The sequence below is a fragment of the Vigna unguiculata genome, chromosome 4 (assembly GCF_004118075.2).
Source record: "Vigna unguiculata cultivar IT97K-499-35 chromosome 4, ASM411807v1, whole genome shotgun sequence".
NCBI lineage: Eukaryota > Viridiplantae > Streptophyta > Magnoliopsida > Fabales > Fabaceae > Vigna > Vigna unguiculata.
Genome location: NC_040282.1, coordinates 2,625,048 through 2,640,625, shown reverse-complemented (window position 1 = coordinate 2,640,625; position 15,578 = coordinate 2,625,048). Strand labels below are relative to the sequence as shown.

The following is a 15,578-nucleotide window of genomic DNA, read 5'->3' as shown; positions in this document are numbered from 1 at the left end:
TGTTCAAGAACCTTTTTCTTGTCTTTTACTCTGTCTATCATGTCTGGCTAATGTGTTATAGTTAGCGTCATTGGTTGTCATGGTTTTTTGTCAAGATCTTGGAGCTTGATCTGAGCTTTCCTAATCGATGTTTGTACTGGCGACTTGTCAACCAGCTCCTTATGCTTTGCTGATGGTGAGGGACTTTGATTGTTTAGGCAGTACAAGACTTGAACACCCGTTAAGAATGTTGAGACTACCCGTTTGCCTCTAAGCATTGAGTGGAACAATATCCATCAAGATTGTCGAGTTTTTTTATTTAGAGCTTGAAACTCGTAATAATGTTCTATTCATGTAAGCTTCAAGTGGTGTTTAAAGTCTTTGTCAAATTTTTCCTACATACCGATTACCACTTGTTAGAGATTTCTCTCATTTTTCTAAATGAGTGTCTCCATGTGGCTTTTGATATTGATGACTATGTTAGGATCCATCTATGGATATGAAGATGTGGATGCTTGAGTTTGGATTCAAGTAAGAAGCATATGCAATGTGGTTGGAAAAGTCTTTTACTTGGATCCCAAGATGAATGCTAAATATTCTTACTGAATTTGAATTAAGTGTTTTTGACATATAAGGACTAAGACTCTTAAGAGTTGAGTTGCTATATCCTAATAAAGAAGTTCGTGATGAGATTCACTTTAGAAAATTTTTTAACGATCGAGTCAATAAATTTAAAATAATTGTAGAATATGATGAATGAAAGAATGGAGGAGTACTTCTTTGATAATGTAGTGTGTTCATAGGCTTATTACTCCATAAACAAATATGGATTTATTTATTAGACAAATTATATTACTTATTTTTTCTTTGAAAATAATTAATTATTATATATCATATTCATGTATCCGAACTAATTGATTACAACTACGTCTTTAAAAGTATTATTAATTTCAAATATCTTAGAGATTCACTCCAAATATATCCATATCAGAGTGTTTCATACTAAGTAGGTACATTAATTTAAATATCTTAGAGATTCACTCCAAATATATCCATATTAGATTATTTCATATTAAGTAGGTACATTAATTTATTTTTCTTTATTCAATGCTTTATTAATAAATTATGACGAGCATATGTATCAATGCATCACACAATTTTTTTTTTTCACTCACTTATTTAGCACTAAGAGGAGTTATAATTTTAAGATATTAAGTGTACTAATTAAATAAATGTTTTTATTCAATATAATTGAAATAAAACTATACAACGAAATTAAAGTAATTAATTAAGTTTTATCATAATAAATTGAATTTAAAACCACAAGTTAAAATGAAATAGCCGACACTGCACTCATTAATCTACAAGGAAAGTTACGGAGGATAGAATCAGAGAAATTAATAGAGTGAATCGCAAATATAATTAATTGGGTGTACATTTTTAATAATTGGTCCCAGTGAGGACATTTTTTATAGTCCTTGCAATCGCGCATTCTGCACGAGTCTCCAATTTTCTGATCAAATTGAAGACAAAAAAGCATACAACAGAGAGGCGTAATTTCCTTACTCCTTCCTTGTCTGAGCTTCTGCAATTTCCCAATTTCATCTTTTCTGTTTCAATCAAGTTCGATCCTCACTTCACCTATCTATTTATTGATTTTATTCTCGTCTCTTTCTCCTCTGCAGTTGACTGAAATCAATCGGAAGGTTCTTCACAATGGCGTCTCAGAAGGCGATCGGTTTTGTTGGCGTTGATGAGTTCAGCTTGGAGATGGCGCATTCCGCGATTCGCCATGGATACGGTGTGCGAGCTTTTGAGGTTAGCTTTCTTTGAACAGTCTCATATGAACAGCTATACGAATAGGATCTATCACGCTAGAATCACAGTATACTCCACCTTTTTGCGGTAGGTGCAAATTAGGAATTAGGATTCTGATCGTATGCTCTCACATTTTGGTTTTCTCGCATTGTCATGCAGTGACTTAGTATTGGAACCGTTGAATGAAAATCCGACGGTTCAGTTTTGGATGCGTGGTTACTAGGTAAAATACAGGTCGTCATTTTCATTCAACGGTTCGATTTACATCTAGAAAAATGCGTGGAAAAATGAATTTTTTTTATAATATATAATTTCTTTAGATTCAATTAATCTTTTAATTCTTTAGCTTGCGTCATTTCTTTTGTTTTTTACTCTCTCCTCTAGTTTTTGTCATTATTATTTCTGAAAGAGAAATAGGCATGTACAACCATTATCATTACTTAAAAAGAATTAAAATGCATTGATAGAAAATAATGCAAAATATCAGGTTTAAGTGTATGATTAAAAATATTTAATTTGTTGCTGAGAAAAAAAAGAAGGTATGGTTAAACAAATTTTTATGTAGTTCCTTTAATTTAATATTTTATTGATTCATATTTATTAAATTTATAAAAAATTAAGGTTAAAATGTTAAATAATAAATGAAACCTATATAATTTGTAATTTTAAATTTCGGTTGCTAGTTAAAATATATTAAGAGATTATACTGGCCCACTATGCGAGCGGGATTGCCTTTTTGATTTTTTATTCTTTCCTTGTGGGTGAGCGCGTCGCACCATTTTGTTTAGCAGGATATTTATGTTTTTCTTTATTTTGCTCTTAATTTTTTTTTTCTCTTTTCATAAACAAATTATTTCAAATTTTTTTCTTAAATCTCAGCTGTTTATTTACAAAATTTATTTTCTTTCAGTATTTTCCTTTGACTTGAAAAATTTCCACTTCTACAATAATATTCATTAGTTAAAACTTATTACACAATATATTTAAATTTCACCTAAGTTACCTATCATTGACATTTCTTATTTCATATTATAAAATTATATATATATATATATATATAATATTATGATTCTGAATATTTTATTATTTAAAATAATATAATTAGGGTTTTTAATAAAATTAACTGAGTTAGAAGTTGATAAATTAGTTTTTAGTTGATAAATTAATATTTGATTAATAAACTCTTAGTTTGTAAGTTTTGAAGTGATAAATTAAAAAAATTACAAATAGTAAAACAATACATTAAAATATAAGAAATTAAATTAAAATAATTGAATTAGCTCAAATTAACTCTTAAGTCAAAGTAAGTATTTATAAAAATATTTAATCGAATTAACCTGTTGATGAGTCAAATAAATTAAAGTTAACTTCTTAGTATTATCAAACACAGTTTTTAATATTCATCAATAAAAGAAATATTTTTCTCAAGTTAGCTTCTTAAAATAAATGATACATCATAATATAATATATATATATATATATATATATATATATATATATATATATATATATATATATATATATATATATATATATATATATATATATATATATAAAAACACACACGTATGTCGGACGTGTCCATGAGTGCAAACATCATTTAGTTACCCCTTCTTTGCATTGGCCTTGAAAAGGTAACATTATTCTGTGAGCCTTATCACGAGCTCAAGTTTGTTTGACAATTTGTTTTAAATATTCAATTTAATTTTTAAAAGTCTATGAAGATTTTAATTTAGTTATAAACTAATTTAGGTGAAGTTTTAATTTATGTAAAATGTAATTTATTTTTTGTATGTTATCATTAAATATAATTTAACCAATATAAAGACTGACTTTTATTTTAATAATAATAATATGAAGGAGAAATGAAAATAAAAAATGTAAGTTATTTTGAGGGAATTTTTATTTATTTATTTATTAACATCTCAAAATTAATTTGAAATTAGTATGTACAAGAATGAAAATTTCATCCCTTTTTTTTTTTATTTAAGAAACCTTGTTTGACTTGAGAACTTTATGCTGAACTTTTCTTTTTCTTTTTTTAAGATGAAAGCCTTGTAATAATATTTTGACTATTTAATTTTTATATTATTTTTGTAATCACGGTATTTTGGTCTTATAAATCAAGTTTTAATTGTACCAATTGGTTTTTAAATATAATATTGCTGTGATATTAGTTCTCGGGATTATTCTCAAACCTGTACTAGTTCTGTCTGACTTGAATTCAGTTCTTTTGTCTGATTAAGAACTTATTTCTTGTGGAACTAGAAACCTGTGACACGTCTGTTTCGGATGATACAAAATCAGTAAAAAGAACCCAGTCAAACTACTAAAAATCGGGTTAACACATAATAATAAATTAAAAATTTATCCTTTTTACCATACAAAAATATAAAACAATTTGAAATACTGATTTGTTTTTTACTTTATATAAAACTGTTATTCTTAATAAATATCAATATGTACATAATTTAAATTTAAAATGCACTCATTCTATTTAAACTTGCATATACATTTAAAAGATTAATATTATTTTATGTATTTTTAATTAATATTTTTTTGTTAGTATCGATTGGTTTGTTAAACTCTGAACCAAATGGTTTTGGTTGAATGATTAGTCCGAGTTTAAAAAGGTTTGTTTAATTTACATAATATTTTGATATTTAAAAAGATATTATATAATTAAATTTTAGTCGTTGTTTAAAGGATATATATATATATATATATATATATATATATATATATATATATATATATATTTATAAGCATACTTTTTTTATTAAATTTTTATTTTTTATTTTGCCCTTTATAATATGATTGTTAACGGTTTATTTTAATATAATTATTAATTGATTTTTTAGAAATAACCATTATTTAAAATATTTTGTATAAAATTACCACATGTTTCTCTTTTTTTCTTTTTTTATTATAGATGTAGTGTCTACAGCTAACATTTTCTTCTTACTCTTTCACTCATTGTTTTGGTCTTATAAAATAATTTAATCAATCTATATATATTATTAACTTATGATACAATATAAATATTTAAAAAGTACGGTAACAAGAACGCTTTTGTGGTGCATGTATTTATACTGGGCATATAAGGAAAATTAATTTAGCCCTTTTAGTTGAACACCCAACAACTGATTTTGCATAGGTGGCCGGGTAGCAATTTAATTACCTTGGATTTTATCTTAGGATGACATTAAGTTCTCGAATCATATGAAAGCTGCGTATCAACAGCATCCATAATACATTTTTATTGGCATTCCTTGTGAAAATATTTTCCTTTTGATAACCAATAAGTGCATAAACAAATAGAGAACTATAATTTTTTGTTGATAAGAAGAGCACTATAAATTTGACAACGAATGAAATATAATCTGTACTAAAAATATTCAAGGCATTGATGAATTTGATATCTTTCATTATTAATTTATATCTATTTACGTCGAATATCATGTTTAATATAAATTTATGTCATTTTTATTTATGTTTGACTCTTATTTAATGTAAAGTATTCGATGAAAAAACTCTAAAAAGGTTATGCATTTTCTATTATTATAATTTTATTGGAACTATTGTTTACTCTTTAGTTTGTTAAACACCATCACTACTAAGAGAGGTTGCATTTAATTCATACATTTGGAATATATTGTTCCGTAGATAAATAATCCTGTTATTGAAGAACTCGTGAAGCTTGGAGGAGTGAGATGTTCAAGCCCTTCGGAAGCTGGGAGAGGTAAATTTCAGCCATATGGTTGACTTTGACTATTTCATAAATTGTATTTCTTTGCTCTAGTTTGTTGTAGTAAGTTCATAAATTGTTATATAAAATGCGATATCATTCTAAATTCTGATTTAATATAATTAACGTACTTCGGAAATCTAAAAAAATATCAAACATTAGGCGTAATACCTTAAAATCCTCAAATGTCCTTTGAGTGTCAGCTTCTGTCATCAATTGCGAGCTAAAGTTTTCCGCCGTACGTTTATCAGCCAGTTACTCAATTACAGATCATGAAGCTAAAAGTCTTGTTAGGTCGTAATATATTCTTCAAGGAGGTGACAAAATTGAGTAGGATAAATTAGTTGAATGTTACTCAAGTCATGACGTCCTTCCACCTAAAGGATTACTCTTTTGGCTGTCCTCTCCTCTTATAACATTTGGTGCATGCGCACGAGAATTAAGAGTCGAAGCTTTCTGCATTCCTATCGACTCTTCTGATCCACGATCTCAAATTGAAAAAAGCATTCATCTTCGTCGAACTCCCTCCTTAGCATTTAGAGCTAACAAAGAGTATCACCTCACCTCCCTTTCTGCTGAGATGCGCATGGGTTTTAGAAGCTCCTACTGGATCACTGTTTTCTATCTCAGCATCGCATGACTGTTGAAGACAACTTGCAACTCTTGTCAAAGCGCGGCGAAGACCCTGTTAGTTGGATCGCAAAGGCTGAACATTACTTCTCGGTCCCTCCCGAGATGCACGTCCATCACTCCCAAATCTATATGGAATACATGACTCTCTTAAAGTAAGTGTGACTTGGAAGTACCACCTGGGATAAGAAAGAGAAAAGAAACACCATATAACGATAAAATGACCCATAAGCCGTAGCATCAAGGTTTAAGATGGAGGATACTTTCATGATCTTTTATATAAATTTGTTCTCAAGGTGGAAATTCCGTTCTCTTTCATTCTCAAGGTGGTCTGCGTGAAAATATTATAATAGAGGTTTTGACATTTCTAGCCTTCAACTTGACATGGGATGATCTTGGTTGTGCGCCTTATTACGAGTAAACTCGATCATTATGCTGGAAACGGTTGGCGGATCAGCTCTTTCATGAGATGCCGATCTCCATCCATTGCATTGTCTTCCCAAGTAACTTCTCGTCACCTACTAATGGGCCTTCCGGCTCAACCCATTCAGCATGATAGAGTGAAAGCGAGCCCCGTAGGCAGCTGAACTCATTTTGGATCTTCCGAAGGAAAAAGTACTCGCAATCTCCCTTACTATGATCTTATGGAGCATAGGGCTGGCGGATTACATTTCAAGTGCGGTCAAAATTGGGGTCCGACTCAAATTTGTCTAACAAGCACCTTCGTCTGCTGATTTGGGAGGGCGAAAGCCCACCGGATGAAACCCAAGTGGAGTAAGACAAACAACTTGAATCTGACGAACGTGAGATGGAGTGTCTGATTATTAATTACGGCGCTTTGGATCCCAAGGAGCTGGCGGGGTCGAAGACGATTAAACTTGAAGGCATCATAGCCGGATATCCAATCGTGCTTCTGGTTGATGAATTCATTTGGATTACTGGTCAACAACTACGGAATTTAACGTGGGTCTAGGGAATTGCACGAAATGTTCATCACAGGGATTTTTAAGGTGTTGAAGGTTCGTGCGGGCAAATATGTTATAAGTTTCGAGGATAAAGGATATGTCACGCTAACGTTTGAGATAGTACATTTTCCCTGATTTTATAAGGGGTTTTGCATGAGACAACAACTGAAAAAGTGGACTTTATTTGCTTTCAGAATCAAAAGCCTCTCCTTGTGACTCCTTCTGTATGTGATTCTTATTTGTAGCTTAGATTGAGCTAGCATGAGGAGGTCTTTACTCCTAGCAAAATCCTTTCTCTCTAGAAAAAGAATTCAAAACCGATCAGCTTTCGTCTATGCTTATCATCACAAAGACGAAATTGAAAGGCAGTTTCATGATTAAGGTCGTTGTCGTGACACATCTTAAAGTTTATGTTCGTAGGCCCAAGAGGGAAAATATGACCATTCAGTAATTGCTGTTAGTGGGGGGAATCAGTTAGTTATAGGAGAGAGTTTGGACGTAGAATTCGGTTATAAGTATTAGAGGATGTTGTTTGTAATTGTCGAGGACATTTTGGAATTAAAATAGATGTCCAGAGGATCATTCTCTGGGGAGCATTACTCTCATTATTTTCTGCTTGTTTTCCTTTTTCTGCTTGTTTTTTCCCGTTTTGCAACTTTTTCTTGGATACAACATTTATTGCATTATTGTATTAAAAAAAGATACTAAGTTTTTAAACTTCCTTCTAGTGAACGTGTATTAGAAACAAAATCTGCTTTGCCATATTTCATGTTACTTCCGAGTTCAACATTTATTTATTTTACAAGAATTTTCAGTAAAGAACTAGTCATCGTATAAAGAGAGATGATTCTTAATGAATTATTATTGTTGTTAATTGGTATGGTCATGATTTTCTCTCAAAGTATGATCAGTGGAATGATATTGTCAATCTAACCGTCCCTTGGTGTTATCTAGAACATTGATTGTACAGTTTAAGTAAATTACACTATTACATGGTCTCCCTAATACATATATTTCTGTCCCACTTGCAGATGTAATAGCTCTGGTTATCCTAATATCTGACATAGATCAAACTAATGATCTCATTTTTGGAGATGATGGTGCTTTGAAAGGTCTCCATGCAGCTATTTGGCGTTAAACAGGTTTTACGTACTAGGATTTTGTTTCATGTAAACAGCATTCATTTTGGGTTATGCAGGTCTAAAACCAGATACTGTTCTTATTCTCCGTTCGACCTCATTACCATCATTTCTCCATAAACTGGAGAGGGATCTAGCAGGTAATACATGCCATGATATTTTTGGCTTTGTAAGATTGTTGATTCTTTGTTAAAGGAGTCCAAACTTAACCATATTTGTATATCGTGTAGAAATTCATGAGATTGCTTATGTTGTTGATGCATATGTCTCTTATGGGAGATCCGATGCTTTGAATGGAAAAGTCATCGTAAGTTATTGTCTCATTATTTTGTATTAGTAATTTATTGCTGGGTTGTAGAATAAACATGAATTTCCTTCTCTAATTAGATACCTAGCATGTATCTTGACTATTTTTTCTTGAATATTTAGATTGCATCATCTGGAAGACTAGATGCAATTGCACGAGCACAGCATATTCTTACTGGTAAAATTGAGATCTGTTGTTTTAAACAGTTTTTGAACTTGATATGCATTAAGAAAAGGGCCACTTGTTTTAATTATATTTGAAGGTTAATTTATTGTTGCCTTTTGTTGACAGCAATGTGTGAAAAGCTCTTCACTTTTGAGGGTGAAATTGGTGGTGGCAGGTTTACTTCGTTCTTGCTCTTTTAAAACCTAATATTGCCATTACGTAAAATTCTTTAACTGGACCATTTCTTGTTTTTCTCCCTCTCCCATGAAGTGAAAATAATTAACTTAGATTATAATCCTAATATGTAGTATCCATCCCAACCAAAAGTTACTATTATAGGTTGCTGGGTTCTGTTGGATGTGTTAGATTTAATAAATTTTGACCCTTTTCCTTTGCAGCAAGGTTAAAATGGTTAATGTGATGCTGGAAGGCATTCATTTCATTAATGCAGTGGAGGCCCTCTCTCTTGGTGCCAAAATTGGAATTCATCCTTGGATAATCTATGATATAATTTCCAATGCTGCAGGAAATTCATGGTATGTGTTTAACTGATGCCCCTCGTCCTCTATTGGAAGGTGGAAATAATTTCATTGATTTTGTAGGGCGTTCAAGAATTATTTACCCCTTTTGTTGAAGGGAGAGGTTAATCATCAAATTCTGAACACTTTTGTTAAGGAGTTGGTAAGATCAATGGAGATTTGAACAATTATATATTTCATTGTTTTTTGTCATATTTGATGATTATATGATTACATTGAAATCAAAAGTAGTCTACCATGGTTTGATTAACAGTAATTTTATAACAGAAACCTCACAAATAAGAATTTTTCAAACGGAAATAATCCATTCAAATGGTTTCTTCTGGTAAAATTGTTTCTATTTTCCTCATCAGTGGAGAAATTTCAAATGGAAACTATCCATACAGATTTTTTGTTCTGTTTATCCTTTCAATTCAGCGGATTTCATGTTGATTATAGTCTTTGTTTGTTCCCATGTCTATCCTTTAAACTCAACTTCCAGCTTTTTACTTATTAAAAAGCACATTTTGATATTTATGGACGAATTTAAAAATGTGTAAAATGAAAAAACATATAGACTTCATATATTATCATAAATTAAACACTGTTTGAAATTAATGTCATAAGATGAATTGATCTATGTTATAAGAAATTTGAAGCATTGATTATAAAGGCCAAAATGATTTTCAAACAGTTTACATCTATTAAACATATAGACTGTAAACACCGTACATTATATATAATCTTATGATACAAAAAGTGATTAATTGCTGTCAGAGACGTAAACCATTCTTGAAGCTCCACCCTGTAGCTTAAGCTTTTGAAGTGATCGGTTGACATGGTATTAGAGCCTTGAAAACCAAATTGTAAGGAGTTTGATTTCTAGCACCTATAATTAAATTATAGTTTCAGCTCAATGTTTGAATTTGTCATTGTTATGTCCTCCAACACAAACAATCTCTTTTACGAAATGATGTCCTAGAGATATAAATGATTTTATGGGCCTACTTAATAGCCTTAGCCGTTGCTCTTTTAGTACTAAGTTTATTTGACTTTTTGAAATAAACTTAATGCCTTGAATTTCTATTTCATATCCACGAATGAAGTCACATTTTTTTTTGTTGAGTTACCTTATAATATATGACTCTTTTTTCAAAATTGTCATTTTTCTTGCCTTAGAGCAACTTTGTGCGTGTGTAAAATCACTGTTATATTATTCATTTTTTTTTGCTTTCGTTATTGTTATTCTTTTGCAAACACTATAATAATATTAAAATTTGCTTAAATGTTCAAGGAAACCATTTTGAATATGTCCAAGTCACTTACTTTTCCGCTTCCAATTTTGGCTGCTACTCATCTACAACTTATTCACGGTACAAAATTGGTAAACTATACATCCCTTTTAAAAGTTAAAAACTTATTTCCAGCTTACATAGTTTGGAAAATTATTTTTTCAGGGGCTTCGCTTGTTGATAGTGGAGAAGATATTACAATATTGACTAAGGTTATTGATGAACATCTGTTTGAGCTTTTCAATCAGAACTTGATTTTTTCTTTAGAATCCGTAGTGTGTTCTCTTAACATCTATGATGGTCGGATACATTGTGTATCTGATACCATTATAGGAGCACTTCTAATGTTAAGCATTTTTTCTTCATCTTAATGACAGGTTTGGGAAAAGGTTTACGGGGTTAAAATTTTAGATGCTGCAAATGCTGATGCGTATAACCCAGAGCAATTGGCATCTAAATTTACAACTGATTCTAAGAGTGCGAGAAGGATTGGTTTTATCGGCCTTGGAGCTATGGGATTTGGCATGGCAACGCATTTAGTGAATTCAAAATTCTGCGTTGTTGGTTATGACGTAATTTCTCACTCTTAAATCTTAAGATATATTGCATATTACTCACAAATTTGCTAGGAGACTTGACGTTAGTATCTTAATAATGAGTTGGTTGACCAAAGGTAATACAAATGTTGGTTTTGCATTACCAATAGCATGGGTGCCTGGTAGTAATATTTGTGCTCCATCAGAAAGTAGAAAATCAAGAGTCAGGTCCAACTATAATATCTAAAAGCACTTGAAAACTTGTTCTGAATGTTTGAAGTTGACTTTATTTGTGTAAATTTTGTTAGGGAAAAAACTAGTACCATTTTGTTTTAATCATTAAAAAAAAAAAAAAAAACAAGCGCTGCTTGTTTAATTAAAGAGGCTTTTGACTTATTCTATTAAAAATTAAAATGATAGATTACATTGCGTGATTGGGTTTATTTAGTTCTATATCTGTTTATGACGTAGAATGTGGGTGTTTGTATATTCATGCAAAGATCAAACTATTACTTTAATATCATGGAAGAAAAAGTTATATGATCACTGTAAGCATCTTTTCAATTTTTCATTTTCTAGGTGTATAAACCAACCCTAACACGATTCACAAATGCTGGTGGTCTGATTGGAAATTCTCCAGCTGAAGTGAGCAAAGGTAAATTGCTATATACTACGTACCCATAAATAAAATGCTACATAAAAAGCTGAAACATTGGTAGTGTAGTGAATAATAAGATAAATAAAATATTTCCTTTTTATTCCCAGCTCTAAAAAAAGAAAAGCTTGAGATATTGGTTATGGCAATGGGAATTGCTTTGCTTTAGAATTTGGACTTTGGAACCAACTCGACCTCACAAAATCTAGCTTTTAGGAATGGGATGCTTAAAAACACACCCTTTCTCGCAAAAAAATACGAGTGACCTAATAGAGGATTTATGATAAACTTTGATACCACATTTCAGAATTTGGATTTATAGTCAAACTTAACCCTACAAAATCAACCTTTAAAGTGACAATTGCCCAAACTTTATAAGGACTACATTGGCTATATCTTTAATTGATGTAGGATATACATTTTCCTAATGGCACATCTTGTAAATGAAGTTATGGTATACATTAGTTTGTTCTTTATGATTTTTTTACTCTTTAAGTGCACACTATTATTGAATCACTATACCAAGTTGAATTTCTAAATTGACGTCTTGGTGAAAAGGTCTTAATTGTTTTCATATGCAAGATCAAGAATCATATTTTTAATGCAATATTATAATAATGTGAAAGAATAGATGGATGTGTTGTCTATATTCTATATTTTGATATTTTTGTCCACTCAATTGATATATCTTGCTTGGTCAATGCCCCTAATCAACAGGCCGTTAATTTAAATGATTAGATTACATTTAAATAGAGTTTTGCAAGAGAAATCTTGAGAGCTTAAATAGATCAATCCTAAGGGCTAATAGCTAATCACCTCAAGAATTCTTGTACCGCTTTCATGCTATTGGTCTGGATGTCTTGTACATGACCATTTTATGTGTAGTGTGTACTAGTTGTTAGTTATTAACGTGATATTCCATATTAGAAATAAGTGGGTTGATAGCCGTTACAGATTCTCAGTTGATTGGTATGAAATTAGGGGTTAGATTAAGCATCATATTCTTATTGTCCTCAATGCTGTACATGATTTAGATGTACTCGTATAGTCCACAATTCCTGCAATTTCTGTAATACATGGATACAAGCTGTCCTCAACAAATAATGGAGAAACCGAGTGGGGGTATGATAAATACAGCTTCAGCAGTTTAGAAGAACTAAGCATTGATGTCAGCTCGTAGCCTCTTACAACACGGAATGATACATTCTGGTGTAATCATTTCTACTTATAAGCAGAAGGATATATTCAACCCATTTATTTATTTGTTCTTTATATGCTATGTTTTTGCTATATAGGATAACTTGATGGATTCCTAAACCGGGAAGTCATTCACTTATTATTGCTCACAGATGTTGATGTTCTCATAATTATGGTGACAAATGAATCACAAGCAGAAAATGTTTTATATGGAGAAAATGGTGCAGTTTCAGGTGCGTATAATATCTTTAATACCCATATTAAGATGCCTTTTTTACTATACTGATATATTTTCTCTAATATTAGCTCTTCCACCTGGAGCATCTATCATTCTCTCTTCCACGGTTTCCCCTGCATACGTGAGTCAGTTAGAGCATAGATTGCAAAGTATGTTACTCCTCCAGTGATATGGTTATCTAATCTGTATTTAGTATCTGAATTTCTTTCTTCATTTCCTTTTCCATGCAAGTGCACACTGAACTTTAGACTTATGATTTTGTTACTTTTGTATGGACAAAACATATATATTGTTTTTACGGTAGGAGTCGTTCTTCAATTAAATTTAGAGTTCATAGTTCATTTAATAAAATGTAAATTTTCTAGATGAAATTCCAAACATAGTTGGAGAACAGCACCTACCGTATAATACATGAGTTTTGTCCATTTTATAATATTAGATCATTTTTAACAAAATGATTCATATGCCATACAAATACAAGGAAAAATAGATCACAAAATTGGCTAGCCTAGTTAAAAATTTCATAAATAATCAATCTAAGGAAATCTCGCATAGGTTATTAGTTGGATAAAAGTTTGTAGCCAAGCAAGAGACATGACGAAATTAGGTTTTAAAAATCTTCAAATTATAAAATTCACTTCAACCTTACTGATGTCATCATTTTCATGAACCGACACACCGTGTTAAATACATTTCCAATTTCAGTTCATGTGATAGTAACACACTGAAGAGCCCCTACAATGGATTTGTAAACAATAAGAGTATCAAAATAATTTGAACCATATTTAGCCAATTTGAGAGTGGCTTGCAGAGAAGACAAACGCCTTAGCATTTATTCGTATCAACATTTTGCAAAAAATCCTGAATACTTAGCTTGATTCAGGACAACAGAACCTGAAGAAGTACACTTGACTTCTATACCAAGAAAGTAGTCTAAATCTCCCAATTGTTTAAGAGAAAAAATAGCATGCAGTCTGGAGATAAAATGTTGAATAAGAGAATCTAGGGGCCTGTTTTAAGTCCGAAAAGGGATTTCTATAACATATAAACAAGTTACCTGTCAGAATTTTAAAATCCATTTGGCTGATCCCCTATAAGCATCTTCTAATAAACCATTCAAGCATGCATTGTTGTATAATTACAGTCAAACTTCTGATGAAAATATTTTGCCACAAGTCTTGCTTTGTATTGGTTAATAGAGCCATCAAGATTTTCTTTGACTCTAGATATCCATTTACAACCATTAACATATCTATTACGAGTTTACTTGATGAGTTAAAACTTGAAATTCAGATGGCATAGCACTTCTCTAATGTGACAATGAAAGAGCTTGCTTTACCGAAGAAGGTTTTGCAGTAGTGAGAAGCAAAGTGAACTGAAGATGAGGTTTTACTATACCCGAATTAGTTATGGTCTAGTGAGGGGCGGTGATTGAATGAAGGAGGTAGGGAGAATATCTGTTAAATACACATTATTGTTAATTTGGATTTTTAAGGATGTGATTTGATTAGGTACATACAAAGGAGAGGTAATTGGATTTAAATGATTAGGTGCAGTAGGTATATTTACCATAGTTGAAGATGGTTGGGTGGTATAATGCCAAGATGAAACATGAAGGTAGGTAATTCTGGTGAAGGATTTGTGTTTGTAGGAGTTTGATGGGGAAATTTTTGTTCACTAATACCCTAATATTGTGAAAGCATATTAGGGTAAATATAGAGTTCATCAGAGCTGAGTTGACCATACAACAATACTCTGTCTGATCATCCTGAGATTTGACTACTGGAAAGTAGAATGAAATTTAAAAAACTTCACTATCATTAGCAAATCTACTGACACTAAATATTTGGTAATACGAGGAACAAGTGAATGTGATTAAGATGAAGACATAACTGGAATTATAGGAAGAAAATAAAATAGAACCAGTAGATTTAATAGGTAGTAGATTTAACAGGCAGACCTTGACAATTGTCCAATAATACATGATATTGACAGAGTTTGCAGTCATATGATGTGAAGCACCAGAATCAACATACGAATTCTGAGATTCTTGCTGATGAATAATGTTAGCTAAAGTTGATTGTGGTGAGGGAATGGTAGGAGGAGGAGGAGTCTGCATAATGTACTGGTAAAGATTTTGTGTAGGAGGATATGATGACGGTTGATGTTGTAGTGGATAGTAAGGTTGATAAAATGAAAATGAAGGATAGTTGTTCTGTGGAAAAGAATACTGTTGTTGAGAAGGAGAATTCTGCTGTAGAGGTTAATAATTTAGATTAAATCTGTGATAGCAATAGGAAGCCTCGTGCCCAAACTTTTCATTGAATATTGGAGGGTCCACGACCATGACCACTACGACCTCTGCCACGACCAAAACCACGAAAATTACCA

General features: G+C 31.4%; 1 protein-coding gene across 2 annotated transcripts in view; it reads left to right on the top strand.

Annotated features, from left to right (window-relative positions):
* Window positions 1-1,326: 1,326 nt before the first annotated feature.
* Window positions 1,327-15,578, top strand: part of LOC114182281 — a 32,278-nt gene continuing 18,026 nt past the window's right edge. Inside the window, exons 1-16 of one of the 2 annotated variants that reach the window (XM_028069116.1) lie at window positions 1,327-1,532; window positions 1,665-1,797; window positions 5,464-5,539; window positions 8,172-8,252; window positions 8,339-8,419; window positions 8,510-8,586; window positions 8,709-8,763; window positions 8,878-8,926; window positions 9,150-9,287; window positions 9,354-9,432; window positions 10,564-10,642; window positions 10,727-10,773; window positions 10,939-11,133; window positions 11,677-11,752; window positions 13,102-13,182; window positions 13,256-13,336. In XM_028069116.1, coding sequence (XP_027924917.1) covers window positions 1,696-1,797; window positions 5,464-5,539; window positions 8,172-8,252; window positions 8,339-8,419; window positions 8,510-8,586; window positions 8,709-8,763; window positions 8,878-8,926; window positions 9,150-9,287; window positions 9,354-9,432; window positions 10,564-10,642; window positions 10,727-10,773; window positions 10,939-11,133; window positions 11,677-11,752; window positions 13,102-13,182; window positions 13,256-13,336 — 1,297 coding nt within the window. In that variant the 5' untranslated portion in view covers window positions 1,327-1,532; window positions 1,665-1,695. Of the gene's footprint in view, window positions 1,533-1,558; window positions 1,798-5,463; window positions 5,540-8,171; window positions 8,253-8,338; window positions 8,420-8,509; window positions 8,587-8,708; window positions 8,764-8,877; window positions 8,927-9,149; window positions 9,288-9,353; window positions 9,433-10,563; window positions 10,643-10,726; window positions 10,774-10,938; window positions 11,134-11,676; window positions 11,753-13,101; window positions 13,183-13,255; window positions 13,337-15,578 lie in introns of those variants that run through there. The other variant, XM_028069117.1, reaches the window with a different exon arrangement.